The following is a 24,568-nucleotide window of genomic DNA, read 5'->3' as shown; positions in this document are numbered from 1 at the left end:
AGTATGAATGAGTTCATTTTCATGTGCTGCAGTCTAGCACACACTCTGTCTGCCAGCTTAGGGTATGTAGCTGTATTTTCCAGAGAGGGGATGTTTGCCTTCTTTGCATCCATCATAGTAAAAGTCCTGCAAATGAAAAATCCTTCACAAGACCAGAGGTATTCTAAACCTACCGAGCGACATTAATGATGAAAATGTCAGAAGTGAAAAACTTCCCAGAGTATCGAATGTTTTACTGCTGTAACTGAAACCAGCAGAAAGAACATAAAGCACTGAAACTCTGGGGTGGAGCCGACTTTTAGTCCAGTACTGCACCGTTTGAGAACACTTCAAATTATGTTTACTTTACTAACATTTATTTTAGTGATGTCTGATATTCTGAAGGAGAACTGTAAAATAAATGTCAAGTAAAAATATAACATTTCGTCTTAAATGAGATGGAGCAGAAGGATAAAGTAGCATAAATTACTGTGTATTATAGTATTTCTGTGCACTGCTAAGGTACATTACAGTGTACAGGTGTAGTTTAAAAACATCTGTCCACTGATTGGTGGTTGCATTCTGAGGGCGTTTTAGGTTCTGTTACTCTGCACAGGTCTTGAGTAACAGTATCAGACGTAATGAAGCAAGTTTCCCTCAGACATTAAAAGTAAAGCATCAAAAGAGTAAAGCAGGTAGAATAAAGAAGCACGGAGACAGGTGGGCTCATTCAGAAAAACACTCCTCACATTTATTGACTCTTGGATCTCTGGGCCGAAGCCAAAGCTAACACACATTTGGCACAAAGACAGACACGATTCATTGGATTTTTCCAAACAACGGCCCGAATCACAGGCCTAACAGACGAAGACCTGCCGCTGTGCAGAACGTTCCCCTGTCTCAGAGATTCAGGCATCACTGCGGCAATGATCGACTGGACACGGCGAGGTCATCCCCTCGCATCCACCGCATCAGCTCCAGGTTCAAGTATGTTTACAGTGCGAAGACCTCTCTACAAGCAGCGACATGTTTCCTGTTATCACGGCTGCACCACGAGGCGACAGCAGAGACGAAGCAGATCACAGCAGCCTGCTGCAGCCACTCAGCGTGCACTTAATTCAGGTCTTTGCACTTCAGTTATTTACACATGCGCTGCTACTTTGTGTTAGCTTTTTCAAGGGGTAGCTTCAGCCTAACATGCAACGAGGAAGGAAAAAGAACAGAAGAAAGACCAAAATGTCTGGTTTGTGCTTGGGATGCCAACTTTACCTGTGTGAAGTTACAAAAACAGGATGCCACAAAAAATATGTATCGGTCGTTTTAAAGCAAAGCTGATTAATTTTTGAATCAAAATATTACAGGATTCTGAGATGTTCTCAGGCCCTTTGTTTTAAACGAAGGACAAAATAAAAATGTGTCAGTTCAGCGAGCTGGAACAGGCGTTGGCGTGTTTACTGAGGTTGAGATGTTGACATTTCTGTGAGTCAGGTGGCTTTGCAAAGACTTTTATTTACTCTGAATGTCTTAAATCCTGCACTCTAGTAAAATGAAAAACCTAACAGCAGCTATACTGTTAGGCAGGGAGTTTCAACTTAAAGATCAATAAACTGAAAATGAAAATTCTTTGGAAAATAAAGAAACTGTAACCTTCTTCCATCCTGCAGCTTCCTGTGTGACACTCACAGAGTTTTATAATTAGCTCACTCCGGCTGAAATGTTTTGAAGTGCAGGTCAAAGATTGATGTCGCTTCTGGGTCTGAAAAGTGAAGCCAGTGCAGAGCGTATTATTTCTAATGGCCAGCAGGGGGCGTCTCCTCTAATTGTAAAAACAAAACCCTATATTTGGATTTGTATGTATATGATTATTCTATATTTATTTCCTGATGAGTGCATCGTCTAAAACTCTGGTTTCAAGTTTTACTGAATACAACACGATGTTCATTTTGGAAATTATGGTCCCCTTTAAACTAAAACAGAGGATAAAGTCGGCTATGATTTACGGCACAGCTCTCTTGCAACTGTCAGAGCCACCTCAGCCCGAGGCTTCAAACATGATGCTGTCTTTTATATACAGTCTATGGAGCATCAGCACTGTGGAGAACAGTGAGATCTCATGTCAGTTTTTTGTTCTGTGTGCTTTCTGGATCGAGAGGCCGACGGGACTTTGAGGGTGAAGCTGAGCGGCTGCAGATGCTGCAGATTTGTGATCGGCTGACAGAGTAAAAGCAGCTCGATGAGACGTTAAGGCAAAAAAACATTCTTTGGCAAAACAAGAGAAAACTAAAGAAACATCACACAAACATGTTTGCCTGCTGGTGGGATAAGAACGTGCGGACGGCCCGGAGACTGTTGTCCACCTCTACACACACACACGCACACACACACGCACACACACACACACACGCACACACACACGCACACGCACACACACACACAGAGAGAAACACATGCAGTAAGACATGAACACTGAATCAACACACAGCTGAACACAGACACGACAGAGTAAGGCAGTTACAGACGGACGCACGCCATAGATATGTTCATTATGCTTGTTATTACACACTTTGGTCATTTAAAATAAACTATTCTGTAGATTTTATATGTCTGCAGTTTTACAAAATACATTTTCAGATTTTTACGGTTTACGAGCAGCTTTGACAGAATAAATACACACATTCAGATTCGGAGCAAAGCAAAGAACTCTGTCAGAAAAGCTTCTATCAGCTCAGGTTAAAGGGTGGCAGCAGGTGGAGGCCTTAACACTAGCATCCCCTCTGTGCAGCAGCGCCCCCTGCTGCTGTCTGCAGTTGGGTTTTACAATCTGCACCAGAAAATTTGCCTCAACCAGCAACTGATTAAAGGACATTTAAAGGGAAAAACAACCTCTGAATTTGTGAAGGTATTTGATTAGTAACAAATCAACATTAAACAGGTAAAATCAGGCCCAAGTCAGCAGCTGCAGAGAGGGGTTTGAATGCACTTTGCTACAACCAAGGACCAAGGATTATTTTTATTGTTTTATTCATAATCTGTGATTATATTGCACTCACTATGTCACTTATAACTCCTTCACTTTGTAATAAACTACATAAAATATGAAATTGTCCTCCAACTTGTAATCAAATGGACTTTGTTAATGTCCATCTGCAGCAAGAATATGCTGATACGTGATTACGTAGTCATAAATTGCAGATTTGATCAATAACACACAGATTTTCCTACGCAGACCTACAGCAGAGCAGCAGCGAGACTGAGAGCTGATTCTGTCCATGAGGCCACACAGAGATCAGACGGTTCACGTACAGACTCAAACAGACAGTGAAAGGATCAACTAAAGAAGTTTGTCTGCAGGACTTTCTGACAGAAAGACAAAGGCCACTTTGACTTCACGGCCCTGGTCGTGCTTTTAAAGTTACTTATAACTCTCTCCCTGTTTGCCATCCACTCTCAGACATCAGGATAAATAAAGCTGGCAAACATGTTTATGAGAGAGAAGAGCTGACAGGAAGCTGCATATTTAATCTTTACTAGAACGCTGATGTTTAAGGTGCCTCGGTTTTATGCCCACTGTGAGGACATCCATCTGTGGTGCTAGCGGTAGAGCTTTGTCTGATAATCACTGGGTTGGCAGGTTGATTCTAGGCTTGAGTCCCTCCGGATGGTGAACAGATAGTTAGTGTTTTGTGGCCTCTCCACTTTTAAAATGAATCAGAAAGCCTTGAAGGGAAACTTCTCTTGGCTCTGGACTTAGATGTTGATTAGCCTGCCACTAAAAATAGCTCCAAATAAATACACTATGTCCTCCTGTTTATCTGATAAAACTACAGAGAGCTTTCTGAAGGAATTACCAAACCTTTTCAGAAAGCTTTAAGGCTTCAGCACTGGGCTCAGAGCTGAGAGCCGCAGACTGAGAAGAAACGATCCTGATGAAACAGCAGCAGGAACTCAGCTAATTCACTCAATCATGTCCAAAAACTACAACCACGTGGAGCTTTGGAGTACCATCAGTCTGACCCCTTTACCCTGCTTTGAGGTCAAAAGACAAAACTCTGCATTTTTGAGGAAAATGAAAAGGCTAAAGAGGCGGAGACAGGAAGCTGAAAGCCACGAGAGACACATAAACACACAGCTGCTTTGAGTCTGAACATGAGATCTGATAAAATCTGTAACATCACACCGTTCACCTGCCTAACAGTCACCTGAATCTGAACACCTGTCTGCACCTGTGTCGGCTGGTGACGCGCAGATCAAAAGCAGCAGGTGACCTCTGACCTCTGCAGGTTGGTCACATGGAGCTCAGGCTACAGGAGAGAAGATCGGACCTGCTAAGAGGTGCAGCTGTGGGAGGATGGATGATGAGCTAGTTTCCTATTGGACGGCCTAACAGGAAGCACATCACCTGATGTCTGTGAGTATCCTGAAGCTGCTGATTGGTGGAGTCCAGCCCTGCTCTGCAGGTGGCTGATGTTCCACTGATCTGGCATCTGCTGTTACAGTTGGGTGGGGCCTCTGCTGTGAGGCTCAGGAGGGGGCGATGTCACCAGGCTCCTCAGGTACACACAGGGGGTCCTCCTCCTCCCAGAGCCAGGGGCGGAGCTAGGTGGCGGAGGTGGAGGCGGCAATGGCCCGGGGGGCTTCAGGGAAGACATGAGCGGCTGCATCTCCGCAGCCACTCCCCCTTCCACGTCCTCTTCTTCTTCCTCCTCCTCCTTCTTCTTGTCTGGGAAGAGGAACGAGCCCTGAGACACCTGAGGTCCGATGGAGAAAGTGCTGCCCGCTGCGCTGCCGGGTGGCGTGTAGGAAGCTGGGCGGGGTCCACCCAGCCTGGAGAGGGCGCTCACCCGTGGGTGGATGGGCTCAGCAGGGGCCGGTGGGGAAGAGATGCTCTCCAGAGAGGAGATGCTCTGGTTCCAGGCCTGCTGGAGGTCCACTGGGATGATCTTTGTGGCCTCCAAAGACACGCAGGGGGGAGGCGAGCCCAGACTGCCTTTCCACGGCAAATGACTGTCCTCACTGGTTGGTGAGGAGGGTGCGGGTGGTGGTGAGGGCGGTGCAGGTGGTGGTGGTGGTAGTAGCGGAATTTGACACCCTTCCAGAGCTGCTGGCACTGAAGGATGAGACACAACAGGGGGATAGTTACTGAGCAGCGAGGCTTGAAAGACTTAAAGGTTCACACTCTAAGAAAAGGAGGAGATTCTGATTCTGCTTTTAGTTAGTCATGTGACTTTAATCAGACGTTCACCTCAGGGACTGCAAATCAAAGATGGATGTAGCTTCTGGATCCAATAAGTAAAGCCAAGACTGAAGTGCCCAAAATCTGCAGTCTTCCTAGCAGCCAGCAGGGGGCGACCCCTCTGTTTTCTACAAGAAGTCTGGCTCAGTTAAAGTCTATGAGAACATGTCCCTAAAACTCACTTAATCTGTTAGCTCAGTAAACACTTCCTGATCACTTCACAGCTTTATTTGCCTGTTCAGTTCATTTTGTGAATGCAACATGATTTTAATTTTGTAATTTATGGTCCAAGGGCCGCTGTCCTGCAGGTTTTAGATGTGTCCTTGGTCCAACACAGCTGATTTAAATGTCTAAATGACCTCCTCAACATGTCTTGTAATGTCCTGGTAATGAAATAATCATTTGATTCAGTTGTGTTAACCCAGGGTGAGATCTAAAACCTGCAGGACACCGGCCCTTGAGGCCTGGAGTTGCCCACCCCTGCTTTAAAGCATGTCTTCCTTCGGATTAATAAGTTGCTACATTATGAGCTTACTGTGTCCCTCTGTCTGCCACTCCACTCCTCACTTATTACATCCAGATTCACACACACAAGAGAGTTTGAGGTCCACTGAGTTTTTGAGTGACACAGTGACGTTTTACCCGATTTGGGTCGCTGCTTTGGCGTCTCGGCCTTCCGAGCTATGAAGGTGATCCCGACGTCTTCGTCTTTCTCTGGATCTGAATGTTCAGCTTTGTCCTCCGTCTCCACGGGAACAACCACCGGATCTGAACACAAAGACAGAGAATCACGTCTGCTGATAGGTGGAGACATTAAAATCCTCTCTGATGGCAGAGGAATCTTTCCTTAGACGTTCAGAGCAGATGTGTGGATGCGTTGGTAAGTAGAAAGAGCCCGCTGAGGCTGCAGCGCGCTCTCTTTATTTGCGTTACCTTTGTCCTGCCAGCTGACGTTACGTCTGGGTTTATCGCTGCCGTCCTCCTTGACGTCGGATCCTCGCCGCTGTTGAAAGGGGAGAGAGCAAACGTAGTGAGCCACAACAGGAAGCAGCCGGCCTTCAATCAGCAGTCCTTCGTGACAGACAGCGGTAAAAGCCTCTGCGCTGTAATCCACCAACCGTTTCACAGTCTCAAATGTCATGTTACAGTTAAACAGACTGACGCAGGGATCCATGTGCACGTTTAGACATCTTTGTGAGGACAGAAAATTGGATTGCTACTATACTTGTGGGGACAAAGTGCCCGTCCCCACAAGTTTAAGACTCAAAATCTCTTTAAAACCTTTAAACGTTGTCTCTCTCTTTCATCTTCCAGCTGCGTCACTCAGTATGAAACGTTTACAAAAGTCTAAAATATAGATTTCCTTGGACCCGTCCAACGACCGATCCACCACGTGTCCATAGTAATCTGCGGACCGCACCGTGTCATTTAGAGGGCTGTTAGTGGTAAAATGGGATTCTTTGTGAAAACAGGTTCACTCCAGAATGTCTTTTTCTTTCTTTGTTTTTAAGAAATAATCCAGTCATTTTCTGTCCGTCTGGTTCTTTCTGTTTACTGAGCTTTCCGCACAGGTAGTCCGCTGCATCATGCCTGCATAAATAAAGCTGAATGAATAACTCGCACCTCCATAATCAGCTTCGCCCACACGACACAAACAGAGAAATTTCGCCATCCAGCTGATCCGTCAGCCTCTCTGTGATATTATGGACCTGAGCTGGAAACTAGCAGGACTTTACTGAGCTTACAGAAGATATACACCCAATAAAAATGCTCGATTTGGAGCAACGGTGAGAACAGATGCAGGTACTGCATGATGTGCACTTTAAGTCCCAAAACAAGCCCAGTGAGAGCAGAGCAAAGCCAAGCTTTAAACAACTGATGGGGTGATCGTGGCTCAAGAGTTGGGAGTTCGCCTTGTAATCGGAAGGTTATGGTTCTCGGTCGTTGTGTCCTTGGGCAAGACGCTTCACCAGTTGCCTACTGGTGGTGGTCAGAGGGCCCGGTGGCGCCAGTGTTCGGCAGCCTCGCCTCTGTCAGTGCGCCCCAGGGTGGCTGTGGCTACAACGTAGCTGCCATCACCAGTGTGTGAATGTGTGTGTGGATGACTGGATGTGTAAAGCGCTATACAAATACAGGCCATTTACCATAACCGATCAGTGCACAATGAGACTCACTCATTTCACAACACAATGACACTGTTTGTCTTCATAATCTTTACGCATAAAAATTTTGCTGTGACACCAAAGGAAACATTTTCCAGCTACAGTACAGTAGATGTAGAAGTAGAAACACTTTATGAAGTACATCTACTGTACTGTATTTTCCTCCATCATCATCATCATCATCAGGAGTCATCTGATCGTTCCAGATCCATTCAGTCCAAACAGAGCAGGTCATGGGTTTTCTCTTGATTTAAAAAAAAATACATTGTTCAGAGCATGCTCAGAAAAGTGATTCTTAATCTCAAGCATTTCACTTCCTGGTTCATTAAAGGTGAAAAAAAAATCCCAACCAAACTAGACAACCGCAAAAACCAGTCTGTAACGACAGCTGTTATTTCAGCATCACAATCATTCTGTTTAACAAGAAAGACCGAGGACCCTGGGACCGACTAAATCCTGGAACAGTCTAAAAGCTGTTCCTAAAAAACTGGCGTCTGGTGCACTAAGCAGAACTTTATGTTTTCTCTGGACTTTGGTTAAAGCTTGTTTCGGTGACTGATGCGTCTCACCTTTTTCAGGCTGCGTTCCTTCTTGTGGCGTTTGTATCGGGTGGATTTGAAGGTCTCCATGCGGCTCCTCATGTTCCTCTGAAACACCTCCCGGTCCTGGCGCTCCTGCTCCCCCAGCGGCATGAAGTGACGACTGTAGTGGGACTGATACTGAACACAGAGGACACCAGCCTCAGCCTCACGCACTCAAACACATTTCATTTCCCAGTGAGACCTGCTCCCCTGTCCTGATCTTCTTTAAAGATCTCAATAATGACTTTAAAGACCCTGAAACATCTTGAGTGCCCTCCAACACAATCTCCACAACTTTAAGAAACCTTGGGGCTCCAAGAAGGGAAAAACTTACCCGTCTCCTGGGTTTGTACAGGTTTCCAGCGAGGACATGGTGCGTCTCCATGTCCTCCTCCACTTTGGCTCCAGGAATGTTATCGATGACCTGGAGGTCCAGACACACACCGCTGCCGTTCTCACGTCTGGAACAGACAAACATCAGCGAGCATTCAGGCCAGTCAGAACTGAAAAGCTCACAAAGAGTTTGATAATTCACTTATCAAAGGGCACAGGGTGAAACCTGAAACTTTTATGAGTCCGGCAGGGCAGATTTTGCAGTCATGTGACTCACAGATAGTTTGTGACGTTGGTGACTTCGGGGAACGAGGCTCTGCTGGCCATCGAGGGCAGAGACAGTCTGGCTGAGGTCAGGACGTTCCCACCCTACACACACACACACACACACACACACACACACACACACACACACACACACACACACACACACTCTTCAAAACATGTCTTACTGCAGGTGCACTACTTGCAAATCACCTGGTGGTACAGTTTGGTGGTTCAAACGAAGCGGTGACCTCCACAAAATCAAATGAAACCAACAGCGAAGCACCAAAACTTGCAGTTCCTTTAATGACCACCAGAGGCCCCAGCACTCAGTCAGTCATAAACAGTATTCAATCTGAGACCCTCCTCATTTGTTACAACCCACAGTTAATGTTATTGTAAACATTTTTGTGGTTTTCTGACAGGCAAAGGGACATTTCACCCTGAAGTCAAATTAACAGGAGCCACCTGAGGAATTCCAAGCATGTCCCACTGGGAGGAAGCTCCAGGGTAGACCCAGAGTGGATATTCCCACCTGTTGTGCTGTTTATCCATCAAACTAAAAGTCTGTTTCCAGAAATGCTGACCTGGTTTCTAAGAAGTTTTCTGTAGGAAAAATGATAAAGTTACTGAATTTTTAAATGCTGCGTATGGATTTTTAGCGGTGGAGATTTTTGTGCTCTCCTAAAAACATATGATGGATCGTCATATAATAAAAAGGCTGTCTCGTTCCTGTTTTCCTCATAAATCTGGTCCAGGGGTTTTCCTCGTCTCAGCTGGTGGGCTGATAAATAAAACTCACCTCTGCTCTGACTCTAATGTCGGCCTCACGGGGGGACTGAGCGTTAGCCTGGAGGCCCCTCACTGTGTTTCAGGCTGATTTATTAAAACGCTCAGCTTGTGCAGGTGCGGGTCAGACTGTTTGTGTTTCACTCTGCTGACCAGGAAAGTTCACAGTCGTGAAAGGAGACGCCAACAAGTCCAAAATCAGAGCCAGCTCAGTCTGAGAACACTGAGACAGAATTTAAAGGAAGGACCTTAAAACTGGAAAATTTTCAAAGCCATAAAAGAGACGATTTCATGTCTTTTCACAGGCAATTTATCTCCAAAGGTGGGAAACTCTTTTGTCAGAGAGGTCAGTGTAGTTATTCTTCTTCTTCTTTCAGCTGGTTCCTTCAGGGGTCACCACAGCAGATCATCTGCCTCCATGTCACACATTCCCAGCATCCTCTTCTGTCACACCCACGCTCTGCACATCCTCCTCCTCTGAAGTCTTCCTCTTTTCCTCCTGCCTGTTAGCTCCATCTCCATCCTCCTTATATATCGCTCTCCCTGCTCTGCCTCTGTCTCTGATGTACTCATTTATAATCCTGGTCCAGCTCGGCCTCCATCTCCAAACCACACATCACAGCAGGTCTCACTGCCATCCTGTAAACCTTCGCTTTCACACTTGCTGCTGTCTTCTGTCACAACTCAACTCTGACACTCGTCTCCACCCACTCCACCCTGCCTGCACTCTCTTCTTCACCTCTCTCAAGCACCGTCCTCTCTGTTAATCACAGCGTTAAACTAGAACAGGAAAATTTTTTTATAAAAAAGCAAGTAGAGCAGAATGAAATAAAACAGAATAATACAAAATATAGTGTGTCAATAAGTAAAAGCTAAATAAAATAATACAATGAAAGATAACATTCCTGAATGAAATAAAAGTTCATAGAAAAAAAATCATTTTCTAAATATTTTCAAATTATATTTTCAAAGTAAAAACAAATGATGCTGTTTTCTTAATGCGTCTGGATTTGTACGAACTGATGCTCAGGGATCGACGAGTCTCTGTCATATTTTGAATGTTTCTAAAGTGTCGTCTTCCTCCTACACACAGCAAACCTCTGTCAGCTTCACACTGAAGCCTACTGACTCTAATTCTTGGTTTAGTTCTCCACCTGGTGGCTTTCAGAGGAACTGACAGAGACGGGACGTCATCGCTCATCGGTCCATGAAATATGCAAGTCACTGTCAGCAGAGAGGGATTATACCTCGTCGTTTACGGGCACGTGTGTGGTTCTCTTTATGAATCTGGTCCCTTTCATTTTCATTTTCTGAAAGTTTTCAGTGTTGGCAAAACCAAAAGCCATAACTGACTTTCATACATGTTATTGATATAAAACTACGATAGATGTAAAGCTGACACGCTTTAAAACTCTCTCGATGTGACAGTGAAGGACTTGCTGGCTGCTTTCCTTCTTTACACTTAATGTTAGTAATGCTTGGATGGTTTTTCCGACCTGGTCGATGACGCTGATGGCGTCTCTGATGTTGATCTTCTGATAAGCCTCCCACAGTTCACTCTTCCTGTAGACGGACTTCCTCAGCAGCAGCTTACTCAGGTAGTTCTTGTCAAACTGCTCCCACCTGAGCTCAGACAGGGCGACAGGTATGAAACACTTTGTCTCTGCAGCTTCCTCTGATGTTGCTGTAACATTGCAGTGATGTCGGGGACACTCACTTGTCTCTCCAGTGGTGATATCCCTGCAGTCCTGCGATGTCCTCCACCGCAGTCAGAATGTGGTCGAAGGCCTGGAGACAAAACATTAATGAGAAGGGCGACGGTGAAGAAGGTGAAGAAGAAGAGGAAAGGGGGAAGAAAAAGAAGTCACCCTCTCGTGGATCTCCTCGTTGATGGTAGGCTTCCTGTTGGTGGCACGAGGAACTTTGAGCCACTTCACCAGCGGTTTGATGGTCAGACCCTGATGACGAGAGAAGAGTCTCAGAGAGCTTCTGGTCAGAAGTATGTGGACACCTCCCCCAGGACCTTCTCTATTGCTAAAGTCGTGATGGCACTTCCAGTCTAGCATTTTAATCTCAAAGAGACATTTACCATCGAGGTGGCAGCAAACCCACCAAAACAGAGCCATCTATCTTCGCTGTACACGCGTCTGAATCCATTAAAGGTGGATTTACCAGCACTGGATTCTCCTGTGATGGAAGATTTAGTGGAATTTTCTTTTGCTTTTCTAAATATTCCTGAGCCTTGTAGCAGTGTTTTTGCCTTCTGGTGCTTCTTTTTGTACATATTAGATGAATTTAATGTATACTTTATTGATCCCTGTGGGGAAATTCCTCTCTGGATTTAACCCATTCACTCTATATAAGTATAAGCACTGATTCTACGACATTACAGTGGAGCTAAAACTGGTGCAATGTAGCCCTGCCTCATGTCTCAGCCCCCCAGAAGACTCACAGCCTCTGAAGCAGTGTTCCAGTTTCTTCTACTGTTTCTCTAAAACAGCTCATGAACTTGAGAAGTGATTTGGTCATAATCCAGAGATGAGTCAGCGTTATCCACGTCTAAGTCACGTTTTCGTTATTATCTAAGTGATAAACCATCATCTGTTGCACTCAGACGGTAACTCATTAACAGAAGACATTTGTGGGAATCACCACCGTCTGCTGAGGTCCGTGATTCATGATGGGAATCAAAGGTCCTTCAGCCTCAACGTCAACTCATGACTTACACCAAAGTATACTCTTTAGATTTAGTGTTTAGAATAGAACAGAATAGACTAAACAGACGCTAACTCAGTTGGCTGCTTCTGATTCCAGGGGATCCTTTTAGCTGGAAATGCTTATTCTATCTAAATTAAGATGATATCAAACACATGCATGTGTGATTAACACCTAAGATGATGGAAGGATGAATCTGTGAGTCCTCCTAACAGCCTGAAGCAGACACAGTTAATGCTGGGTCCTCATTTTGATTGGTTGCTTTGCAGTTGACTCCGTTGGGTGACTTATAATGATGGTGAGAAGGCCTTAAATGGGTTTTTTTGGAACCCAAAAACAATTCCTGTTTGTTATCTGCAGAGGCTTCGAAGCACACTGAGTGCAGCATGAAGGACAGGGATGGTTGGACCTGCTGCTAAAGTCTGTTTCACTAAAACTTCCAAAAAATCCACGTAAGAAATAAGGTATCAGCCGAGTCCGACTTTCCTCCAATTTCCTCGATAATTGCACCACTGAATGTGAAATTAAAGGCCACTTTATAACATCGACAAACTCGTTTCTGTTTTTTTAAAACACTTAACTTGTGACAGATTCCAGGTCTGACACAGATCAACAAGCGAGTCAAATTTCAGTCAGTCAGCAGCCAGTTAGTGAGAAAAACAGAAAAATGGCTGAAGCGAACAGACGCTAATCGGTCAAATTTAAGGGGCGAGGGGAGCAGGGCAACCTCAGGTCGCCCTTTAGCCACGCCCCTGCTCCCATCTGTGCAGAATAGTGTAACTCACTGGTGTCAAACTAAATTTAATCTGTGTAAAAGTCACGGCGTGGGTCACCTGACCTCACTCGTTTGCTCGTCTGTCTTTCAGGGAGGGCGCTGAACGCCGTCATTCCTACCTGAAACATGACGGTGAAGAAGACGACCACGATCGTCGTTGCGACGAAGTAATCCTTGGCTTTGACTTGCTCGCCGTCTAGCAGTACCACCAGGGCGAACGCCACTGCTCCTCGAAGGCCGCCATATGACATCACCACCTGGTCAATCTTCTCCAGTGGCACGAGGCGGAAGCGGTTCAGGACCCAGGTCTGACCAACCACACCTGGAGAAGAAAGGACGACAGTTTCACCTTTGTGCTGCATGAAATATCTTAATTTAAGGGTGGAGAAGATTCGACATATTTTCTGGATTCAATTTAAATTCTGCGCGCCTCCTTTCAGCAGGGAGAGGTGGAGCAGGAGGGGGAAAAGCCTTAAAGGTTAAAAAGGAGGTTTTTCTCTGTCTGATACGAGTGTGACATTTGAGCGTGCTCAGTTAAAGATCAGCCATGCAAAAGGTCACCGCAGGAAAAGCAAACAGAAAAGGACAAAGCTGGTTTATTCCATCAGCGATCATCGAGCAGATGCTCCGTATTTTTCTGCTTTTCCGTGAAGCCGCCGTCTCCTCGCACTCTGAAACATATCCTAGTAAGATGCTGAACTATTTTAAGACACGATGGAAACCGACTGACCGACAGCTCTGAAAATTAAGATGAAGACGAGGGTGCAGGACACCAGGCCCGTGTCCCAGGCCCACTTTGACTTGTCCACAGCTGAGATGCCCAGGAAGATGAAGATGATGGTCTCTGCGATGCTGGCCAGAGTCTTCATGGTGTACTTCACCGTGGTTCGAGACTTCTGGGAAATGTTGGCCTCCACATATTTGTTGGCCCCGATGCCACAAAAGGTCATGCTGAGATGTGACAAAAAGACAAAGTGAGACATGCTGTAAAACTTAAAATCAGACCAGAGTTGATACAAAAGATGGATGGAAATGTTTTTGTTTTTGCAACCAGAGAAGTCGCCATCTGCTGATGATCAGAAAGAATGCAGATTTGCGACACCTTAGACCCAGAACCCGCTCCATCTGTTGTACACTGGTAGTTCTGATTTATAGAGGATGGACTTACGACAGGATGGCGGACAGGGAGAAGAGCTCGGCGGTCAGGTAGGCCAAGTAGACCATCAGGAAGACGAGGAGCGGCTCGATGATCCGGACTTTCTTGGTGAAGCGAGTGATGAAGCCCAAGATGACGGCAAAGATCAGACCCACCATAGTCCCCCCGATACTGACGATGAGGAAGGAGGCTGCAGGAGAGGAGGAGGACGTAAGTCACAGGACTCAGGTTTAAGTCAAAGTTTGATCCTTTCTGTGGACTCACCGACTCCTTTGAAGTAATCTGCTGTCTGCACATTCTCTGCTCCCACTTCCACAAAGGAAATGTAGACTTTATATAAAACCTGCAGAACACAGACAGGTTTAGACTGTAGGTGTTTGGAGGTCTGAGCCCACGGACGGTCTAATGTTTAGTGATCTGCGTCTCGGGAAAATCAGTTAAAGTGCAGGTGCTTAATAGCACCACAAGGTGGAGCCTCATTCTTTTTTTGTTATTTGGAGCTGGAGCGCTCACAGGCTAACAGAGGTCATCATGTATGACCAGGCAGCAACCTTTGACCCCGGGGCTGATAAATGAAGCCATCATGAGGTGATAAAAACTGTAGTTCCTTGAGTGGCCACTTGAGGCTGACTTCAAAAAGAGTCATTCCCCCAACAAACGGTTTCCATTTATAGCTAATTATTTTGTTTTGTTGTTTTTTGTATCTCACCTGTATAGATTTTGTTCACATTTAAGGACTGGCAGCCTCAGCCGGCGGTTCTCTGCTTAGCCTCACCTCAACTTAATTAAGTTTTTAATATACTCAGTGTCTCAGCAGTGTGGAGGTTCACACGTATTGCTTCACACGCAAAAGATTCCAGATTTGAAAGCAGGAGGTGACACAGAGCAGCCTCAGGGGTCACAGGCTGCTGCACTCCGAGTGTCAGCCCCGTGGGAAGGTTGTGTCAGGTGGGGCACGTGCTGCAAAAAATCTGCTCCCAATTATTGCAGCTTCATTTTCTGCGGCTTCCCTTTGGGAAACCTCTCAAGAAGTCTGTGCTGCAGTTTCTGTGATTTAAACTCTAATACAATCAAGATGAAGAAACATGTTGTTGCTGTTCTGTTCACTGCCAGGTCACCTCTGTACGGTGCATTTTTGAACGTACTGCCCAACACTAGTGATAACCAGCTGGATATCAGCTCACTTCACTGGGTTATATTGCTTTCTTTTTTATTGTCCTGCAGTGGAAACCCCCTCCCTGCTTTTCAAACACTGATTTCATGTCCTCTGCTCTCTAAGCTGAGTCACACAGTATGAATCTCCACTTTATACCCACAAATAATCATTTCACAGCAGGAATTCCAGGCATTCTTACTGTTTACAGGACCTTAATGTGCTGCGTGACAACAGTAAATTATGGCGTGCGGCTTCGGGGAAGCATGCAGCACTCAGCTGAGCCTGAACAGTAATAACTGTGATGTGAAGCGATTGAGCAGCAGTAGTGAGCGGCCAGCCTGAGAAAATGAACTCCTTCCTTCGTCCTGTGCTTGCAGGTCATGGCTGCAGTGCTCCCACACTTTGGATTTTTCCATTTCTTGGTGGGATTAGCTCAGATTCGGAGTGCTGCTGAGGATTAGACAGTTGCAGTGTTAATCTCCTCACAACTGATTAATCTCAGCTTTCTCAAACAGTAAATGTGAGAAAATGTGAAGGTTCTGCTCTTCTGTCCTGGTCCGTGTTCATCACGCAGCTCTGCTGCTCCGATTCACCAGATTCTGTCTCTTCTCTGTCTCTCTTGATGTGGAGTAACATCGTAAATCAGCGGACCTGCTGCCGCTCAGACCGGCACCAGCACCCACACTCGACCTTTCACTGCCACCATCACTTCATACAAATGCAACAAGTGAAGTATGAAGGAAACGATATGTTCGCACAAACACGGCCCACAGTGCGTCCTTGTGTGCTAGTCATTGTTGACCTTGTAAGCCGCTCTGTTGCCACAGCAACACACCTGACATGATGAGGCATGTGTGAGAGCGTATGTGTGTGTGTGTGTGTGTGTGCAGCTCTGCCTTAACATATCATGTGTTTCTGTGCTGGTTTTACACCTACTGTGGGGACGTACGTCTGTTTGCTCAATTGTGCTCAATTTTAAGATGTGTTTTGAACAGGAAAATACTGTGTGGAGATGCACGTGTGTGTTGTTTATTTTTTATTGTAATTTAAGTTAGAAAATATGACCTTTGATATCAAGAACTGTTTTGCAAATGTGTCAGCAGAGATTTCACAGACTAAAAAGAAAGAAAAACACATACATACAGAAAATAAGTTTACACATGTATCAGAGTTTCTGGTGATATAATCATGATATAAAAACTTGTATTATTATTGGAGTCTTTCAGGATTGGGTGATAAGTTACAATTTTAACACCATCAGTAACAATAACCAGCTGGTGATTGTTATTGACGCATGTGTGCGTGCCACTTTCCATCCCCTGTCCCTTGTGCCTGACGGACTGTGTGTGGTTCTCACCACGGTGACGGCGTCGTTGACCAGTGACTCTCCAAACACGATGATGAAGAGCGTTTCATTGACGTGAACCTCCTCGAACACGGCCAGCACCGCCACGGGGTCGACGGCTGAGATCAAGGCGCCGAACAGCAGGAAGTCCAACATTTCGGCCTGCACGTGCTCATCTGCAGGGACACGCGGGAAATATGAAGAGACGGGACAACACAACAATAACAGGAAGTTTCCAGTTTTAAACGAAGCAACTTTAACATTTTAAAGGAAATTATTCTGCGCCACTGGTTCTCAGATGGTCGGCGAACTCTGTCAGTACTGTGTTTGCAATGATTACGAAATCTATCACAAACCAGTGAAGACAACAGAGAGTTCAGAAGAGAGTGCAGGTAGGGTGGAGTGGGTGGAGATGAGTGTCGGGGGTGATTTGTGACAAAAGGATAGCAGCAAGAGTGAAAGAGGAAGACCTCAGAGAGAACATGCAGGGGGCTGGTGTGACAGAGGAGGAGACGGAGGCAGGTGAGCTTCTGTGGGGAAGGAGAGGTGATATGTGTTCGTTTATTCGCTGTCATATATAAATCGTGCTCAAGAGTAGGAAGCATAACCACGACCATGATATACATGACCAAAGTAAGTAATGAGGTCAGCACACGTCTAAAAAAACCTGTGAGAAACGAAGAGTTAAAGGAAGAGGAGGTACAGCGGCTCGTTTCAGACAGAGGATGGACCGGAGGGACACACCGAAGCCCAACATGACAACATAAATAAGGACTATGTTGAAATTTGGATTACGGAAAGCTGCTCTCACTGAGTCCAGAAAATAACAATAAAGGTGGAAATGAGCACCATGAATCTCCTTTAGAGGCACTTAATGTACTGTAAATTTACTGCTGTGTGTTTGTCCTGAACAAATGCTGTTCGCTGGCACATTTAACTCAAATTTATTCACAAGTTATTTCTGTTTCCTGGAAAGAGGCACTGCCTTAAAGACTAAACTCAGAGAACAACAAACTGATTGCTGTAAAGAGCTCGGATTGAGGGCAGACTATAAATTTACACAGAGGTGGGGCTATGCAGGACTGCAGATGCACACCTGTGACCTATGACCCCTGCACCCACAGCACTGACCTATGAACCCCAGCAGTTTGGCAGCGTACAGGGAGAACCCAGTGCAGAAGGCGTTCCACAGCGTTCCCACCACAGCGTATGTCAGGATGGCTCCCAGGTTGTCGAAGAAGAGCCTGGCCGGCATGAAGTATCCGGCATCACCCACGATGGTCGGCAGCAGGAAGAGGAAGAAGAGGCTGGGCTCTAGCTGGTATAGCTGCTTCTTATTGGCTATGAGGACGACCCCGCCCAGGACCAGACCCAGCAGAATCAGCATGCAGCTCTCTGGGACCACGGTGGTGAAGCGCTGGGAGAAGTGGAACACTGCAGGACAAGATGCACCGATTACAAAACAAGGCATGAAAAAGTTTGCATGACTTCGTTAAGTTTAATTATTTATCTGCTTTTCTTAATTTACCTTCTCTACCTTCTGTTTCCTGCAACAGCTCCTCTTTGTTCCTTCTGCTACTAAATCCTATGTCAGCTCTATTTTTCTCCACCTGCTTGGCTCCACAAACATCTGACTCTGCAGCTCCTGACTCGTGCTTCATTTTAGTCAGGTCTGCAGGTGTGAACACGGACATGTGTCGCACGTGTGCTGAGATGTGAGGAGGCAATTATTTGCTCTCTGAATTGTTTATATTTTTGCATTTGATGAAACACATAAACAAAAATCAGCGCTGCCATTGTAGCCTTGGACATGCAGTTAGGAATCCATCAAGGCCTGCGGTGAGTCACAACAAGACACACACACACACACACACACACGCTGGTGATGCTCCTCATAAATCAGGACACAGGGAAAAAACATCAAAGCCTGAACGAACATACTGTGTGCGTCTGTTTCCATGATGATTCATTTACACCAATCAGAAGGCTCTGCTCCATCAGCCAGGGCTGGATCACCATCCAGACAAACTGGGAGTCAGAGGAGCCTCTGTGCATTCAATGAACACATTTAATAAACTATAATTAACAAATAAAATGTAATAAAATAACAATGCAGCCCATAAATGTTGAGTAAAGAAAGAGCTCGTTGTCTGATCAACATCAGTCTGAAATAAAATCCTAGATTTTGGTGCTTGACGCTTCATTGCTTGTTTCAAGAGAAGCATGTTTAATATTTGCCTTGTACAGTAGTACACACACACACACACACACACACACACACACACACACACACACACACACACACACACACACACACACACAGCCGAACCACCTACACACCAGACGCACAGCGAGGACAAAAAACACTGAGAACATTCAGCTGCTCAACATGACGTCCAGACATGGCCATTTATACACCACACATCCAAAGCAGCTCTGAAAACAGAGACTGACAGCGTCTGAGTCTGATTCCTCAGAGCTGCAGAGCTCCACCATTAAAACTCATCCCTGAGGCTTGTCTAAGGAGCTTGGAAAGAAAAGCGTCTGGACTTCTTTAGGTTAGGTCCAGCTTTTCTTTCCAAGCTCCTTAGACTACGATGACCTGGATGACTGAGAACCTTCACAGACATCGCTGAGGCTTCATCACCATCAAGCTACACACATACGGTGGTTTATTCTGACTCACTGCAACATGAATCGCCCCTCTGCCAAATAAAATCTAGAGCAACAAACACTGATTCATCCACTGCAGAAAATAGTCCCCAAAATGGTCTATTAACTCCTAAATGATAGTGAACAGTCTCTTAAAGAAATGACTGAGCCTAAAGTTTATATATCTGTTATGGAGGTTTGACTTTTGAAGATCAAAAGCTTAAAAGTTTTAGCTTTAAGAATGTTAAAAGACACCAGGAAAGAGCACATTTGTCTGAGACCGTCTTCAGTGTCGGATTAACCCACCCGTGGCGCTCTGTGAGCCTGGAAGAATCTCACAGTGACAGGAAACGGGGAATTTAACAGTAGATGCTTGTGTTCGGCTTTAACAACAGGAAGAACACGCAAGAGATCACCAGACCTGCTGATTTATGTCTAAATGATCTGAATGTGTGCAGCCAGCTAGAACAGAGCCACAGTGTGTGTCTGTGTGCACGCATGTGTGTGTCACTAACATTACCACATTAGTAAGCAGTATGTATAGCATGTGCGTACTATTGTCAGTGACTCACCAGCAGCTTGGGAAGTATTTATGTCAACAGGTATTCCTCATGTTGTGGGGACTTAAATGTGCAATCATGCTATGGGGACGAGCCATTTTAACAGGGACGAAAGCGTCAAATTTTTAAGGTGAATGCAGCATTTAATGTTCGAGATTGTCTCCAGGAAGTGAATGAGAGTCATGGAAACATGGCTGTGTGTGTGTGTGTACCTGTTCAGACGTCTTTGTGAGGACCAAAAATTGGAACCTTACTATACTTATGGGGACCAACAGTCTGTCCTCACGAGTTTGAAGGCATTTCTGAGATTCAAAACGTGGTTTTAGTGTCAGGGTTACAATTAGGTTATGCTTAGGTTTAGGCATTCATTTCGAAGGTTAAGGTCAGAGTTATTGTAAGCGGCTAGGGTAAGTGTTATGTCAATTAGATGTCCTCACTAAGATATCAAAACGAGAATGTGTGTGTGTCAGTTAAAGTCCTGCTGCTCTGAAACGTTCTGAAACACTGAAGCTTTCGAGGATCGAGGTTCAAAGGTTTCTTTGTTCTTTTCACATTTTAATACTACATAAAGTTTATTGTTCATTACTATTAATGTTTAGCAGACGTGGCCAGTTCTTGGCTGATGAACAGACTCATCAACCCACTCATCCAAGCACACACGCCACATAAGCGACCTCTTACTCTACCTACAGGGACTCCTTCAGTTGTGTCAAGATGGAGACATCTTGGGGAAACTGGGGTCTCCTCCGGGATATGGACCCAGGACCTCAAGAAACCCAAAGATTAAGGATCATTCCTCTACGCTCTTCTTTCATCTACTCCTGTGCTTGTTGCTCCCTGTCAGTGGGACCCTTTCCAGCTGAAAGTGGGCTCTAACAAGATGCTGAGGTGCTGGGGTAGCACCGGTTCAACAGGATGCAGCTGATATTGAGCGGGTAGTAAGCTACTTGCCCCACAGGTTCAGGTTTCGCCAACTAAACTACTCTGTTGTGGAGAAAAGAAGCACTCACTTTAATATTGGGCTTTGAAACTCTTTGAAGTGTATTTAGGCAGCAGTGGGAGTCCTCTTGTGGTATATGCCAACCACAATCCTCTTATTTTTGCACACTGTAGAGAACACAGATCAGCACATGATGAGAAGGTGCTCATTTTAACAGCTCTGCCAGCTGGATGTCCAACATTATGTCTGTTTAGTTTTTTTTTTATTTTGGGAGTTTTCTTCTTCAGTTCTCTTAAAAGTGCTTTTTAGGTACCAAGCTGCTGAGAACAGAATTGGTGAAGGTAATCTTAGTATCTTCATAAATACATTTGTTAGTCTTAATGACTGAAGTAACAGCTGGTGTCACTTTTGCTATCTAATCATAACAAAACAAAACCAGCCATATTTCAGACAGAAAGGGTGCAGGTCGAAGCAACAGCTTCGGTACACCTACCCCTCATATTACACAGTTTAACCAACCGTGAAGTGATTGCTACGAGTCATTACGTAGAAGAGTCAGATAAAAATTTATGTCCAGAAACAGACATCAATAGCTGAAATGTGCTGTCAATGTTAAAAACTGTTAAATTTGAACATTTACAGTGATGCAAAACCAACAAATACCACCAATACTACTGATAATAATAAATGTTATACTTAATATTATGTTGTACAGCACTGATTTATTGTTGTGGCCTCATTTATCTGGAGTCTTAATTTCTTTTTATGAAAACAATATAATGACTGATTCTGTTCATGTTTTATTCACTAAATATGATTTTCTTATTTTGATCTTGGTGATATCTCAGTTTTCTGATCTCGCTTCTTTTTATGACCTCCATTTATCGTCTAATCTAATCCCCAAGAAACTAAATGTGTTTTATTACTTCGACAACTTGTTTATCATGTGAAGATTAGTTTTATTTCTGTCTTCTGTCTGGGTGGCTCATTTTTAAACTAAGCGAATAATCAGAAATAATCAGATAGATATAAATAAAAGTTGTTCAACACTGGATTAATTAACATGAAAAGAAGGCACTGTATGGAAGGCCTCAGGTTTGACGATTTCCTTTGGGTTTCTGTAATATTACTTAGAAATCCAACCTTTATTAAAAATGTACACAGAAGAAGAACATTTCATATGCAACCAAAATCTTAAAAAGCTCAGTTATTTTAGTTTGTACAGATGCCATTTGATTAAACTTGGTCTTTTATCGAGTTGTTCAGCATGTACAGTGACTGATAAAGATTTCATAGGAGAACTGTGAGGCTAAAACCAGCAGTTAGTTCTTCCTCCTTATCTAAAACTCCAATCATTACTTTCAAACTCAGAAAATATTTTAAACTCTTGTTTCGTCGATTACAAAAGTGTTCATTATCAGAGAAAACTATAAAAGAAGGAAATTATCCCAAGCTGAGTAGGAGACCCCACTGGGGCATACTGCTAAAATAGCGTGGTCACTTGTTGGTTAATATTATTAGTAAAATATTACAATTATTGGCAGTTATAAGTGTCTTCGTTTTAAAAAAGAAAATATTTGTTACTTATTTTTTCAACCATTTAATGAATTAAGCCATCAGCTCAAAGTCACCATCAGTAATGAGCCTAATTCTTCTTTTAAAGTTGTTCTAAAAACCCTGGTAACAATCAAACAAAAAAAAAATCATTTACTTTTGCTTTTCTCTACCATTTTTTAAAATTATTATTATTATTTTGGTAGCTGACAATAATCAGGGTTAGAAACATCACCAATGATTTAGACATCAGTGTTTACTATATCAAAAATGGGGTGGGTTCGGGGGGCCCAGCAGGAACTTTGTGGCCCGTGGCTCCGCAGCAGGTGAGTCCGGCAGTGGCTGCAGCCATTCCCTGACTCTCATTAATAAACTTCCAGTCTGGTTCCAGCTGCAGTAAGGAGACCAGTGAAGTTCCAGTCTGTGTACTGGTGCTGGGAAACAAACACACACAAACACACACACACTTACAGATCTTGGCCACGCTGGCCACCAGTAGCCAGATGGCGATGATGTACGGGGTCTGGACGTAGCTCCACTCCCACTGGACCACCCGGTACCCGCCGCCGTGATGATGATCATGCTCCCCTGCGTCTTCCTCCTTTCCGGTGCCTGTCGGCTCCTCTGCAGCGGACCGGGCCAAGGCGACGCCGGGCGCCCCGTATTCCGCCCCGGGCTGCGGGAGGAGGAGCGGCGGGGCGGAGGGAGAGGCGGGGACCGGTGGAGAGAAGCCGAGCCCCGGCCCCCGGAGCGGCGGAGCGCCCGTCCCGGGCAGGTCGGCGGCGGCGGCCGGCAGCAGGAGCAGCATCAGTCCGAGCGGCAGCATCTCGTCCCTGGAGCTCAGCGGGCGGACATCCTCCGAGTCTTTATATACACACCGGGACACGGAGAGGACGCGGAGCGAGGCCGGGAGCCGGTTTACAACATCAACAACACACACGCGCGCGCATGGACCCACGCTCACACACACTCAGACTCCGGTAAGACACGGAGGAGGGGACACCGGAGCCGGCATGTGACCCGCCCAGTCCCCCTTTAAAGAGACGGAGACACTGCAGGTGAAACTCTCCTGCTGACTGACTCACAGCTGATGCTCGGTACCGATCGGCTATGACGTCACACATCAATACTGCTCGGCGTGACGTCAGATTTTCAGTTCATTGACATGTTTGAACTTTGCAAACATCTGGTGATTGTAACTGCTCCTTCTTTGGGAGGATTACTGAGGAGGAGCCATGTTTCTGGAGAAACATGGTGAAGGGGCAGAGCCAGCTTGGGGGGGAAAACACTGAATGAGAAGACATGAGGTCACATCTGGGTCATTCTCCAGCAGAAGGAAAAACTATATGAAGATTTAATAAATGTATGAACAGCTGTGATCATCTTGTAAAACCAGAACATGAACAAGTTAAACTACAGTCCTCACCCAAAACAGCACAGTGTAAAGCAGGCTCATGATTAAATGACAGCCTCCTGAAACAGACTGTATATAGAAGATGGGAGTGATAATCGTGTCAACTCGCTGGTCAGTAAAGTCCAAGGAGTAGATGCGACTCGGGCACACTGCTATGGAGGACCACAAGAGCCGCACACATGGAAATAAAGAATTCTGTGCTTAAATAAATTGTACAATAAATTATGCATTTGTAAATTCACTATTTACAGAATTCTTTATTTCCACGTGTGTGGCTCTTGTGGTCGTCCATACGCCGCACCCTGCATAGCAGGAGCTTTTTCACAATGAGGCCGCCACAACCTGAGGCACTAATTAAAGCAGAGAACGAGAGTGTTCACCCGAGCCGTAGCTAAAAGCCTGGACCCGAGCTGGAAGGGAAAGACTCTCGCCCCATTTAAAAGAAAACAAAAAGCAGTGGTCAGTCTGAGAAAATAAGTAGAATTTTATCATTTTTCCATTTCACACAATACAGTGGAAATACACAAAACCTCCACACAGAGCAGGGATGTCAAACTCGTTTTACATCACGGGCCTGGTTTGGGCTTTAAATGGCCCAGACCAGTGAAGCTTCTCTGTCTGGGAATGCAAAGAAGTTTAACTGCACATTTAATTCCCGCGATATCTTAATATAAGGAAGAAAAAAAAGAAAAGAAATGCATACCACTCAGTTTTGCTACAAGATAAAGAAATCTGTCAGCACGAGTCTTTGGGCTTAAAAGTAAAATTACAGAAAAGTTTCTGGGAGCTCACCGAAACCTGTTAATGATTGTCGATGAAATATTTTGTAGTATTGTAGTAAACCCCCCAAACAAACAGACTGTAAAACCTGCAAAATATAGTTCAAAACCCAAAGTTTATGTCCTTCTTCAGTCTTTGCTGGGCCGATTCTGCCCCCCGGGCTTTATGTTTCACACCACT

The 24,568-nt window shown here is 45.0% G+C and overlaps 1 protein-coding gene across 1 annotated transcript; it reads right to left on the bottom strand.

Annotated features, from left to right (window-relative positions):
* Positions 1–702: 702 nt before the first annotated feature.
* Positions 703–23,187, bottom strand: slc9a5 (solute carrier family 9 member A5). Its single transcript, XM_085284995.1, has 16 exons — positions 22,666–23,187; positions 17,620–17,922; positions 16,501–16,664; positions 14,252–14,330; positions 14,000–14,177; positions 13,562–13,782; positions 12,951–13,153; positions 11,210–11,299; positions 11,059–11,129; positions 10,838–10,964; positions 8,566–8,657; positions 8,290–8,416; positions 7,944–8,093; positions 6,146–6,215; positions 5,855–5,980; positions 703–5,086 (listed from the first exon to the last, which is right to left on the bottom strand). Exons 1-16 carry the CDS (start codon positions 23,018–23,020, stop codon positions 4,470–4,472), a joined length of 2,973 nt encoding a protein of 990 aa, XP_085141121.1. The 5' UTR covers positions 23,021–23,187; the 3' UTR covers positions 703–4,469.
* Between the last annotated feature and the right edge of the window lie 1,381 nt (positions 23,188–24,568).

Source organism: Mchenga conophoros, linkage group LG1, assembly GCF_057382185.1.
Source record: "Mchenga conophoros isolate Kocher_MC1m ecotype Shallow Benthic linkage group LG1, M_conophoros_male_GT1.1, whole genome shotgun sequence".
Lineage (NCBI taxonomy): Eukaryota > Metazoa > Chordata > Actinopteri > Cichliformes > Cichlidae > Mchenga > Mchenga conophoros.
The sequence above is the reverse complement of the archived record's forward strand: the minus strand, read 5'-3'. Positions and strand labels throughout refer to the sequence as shown.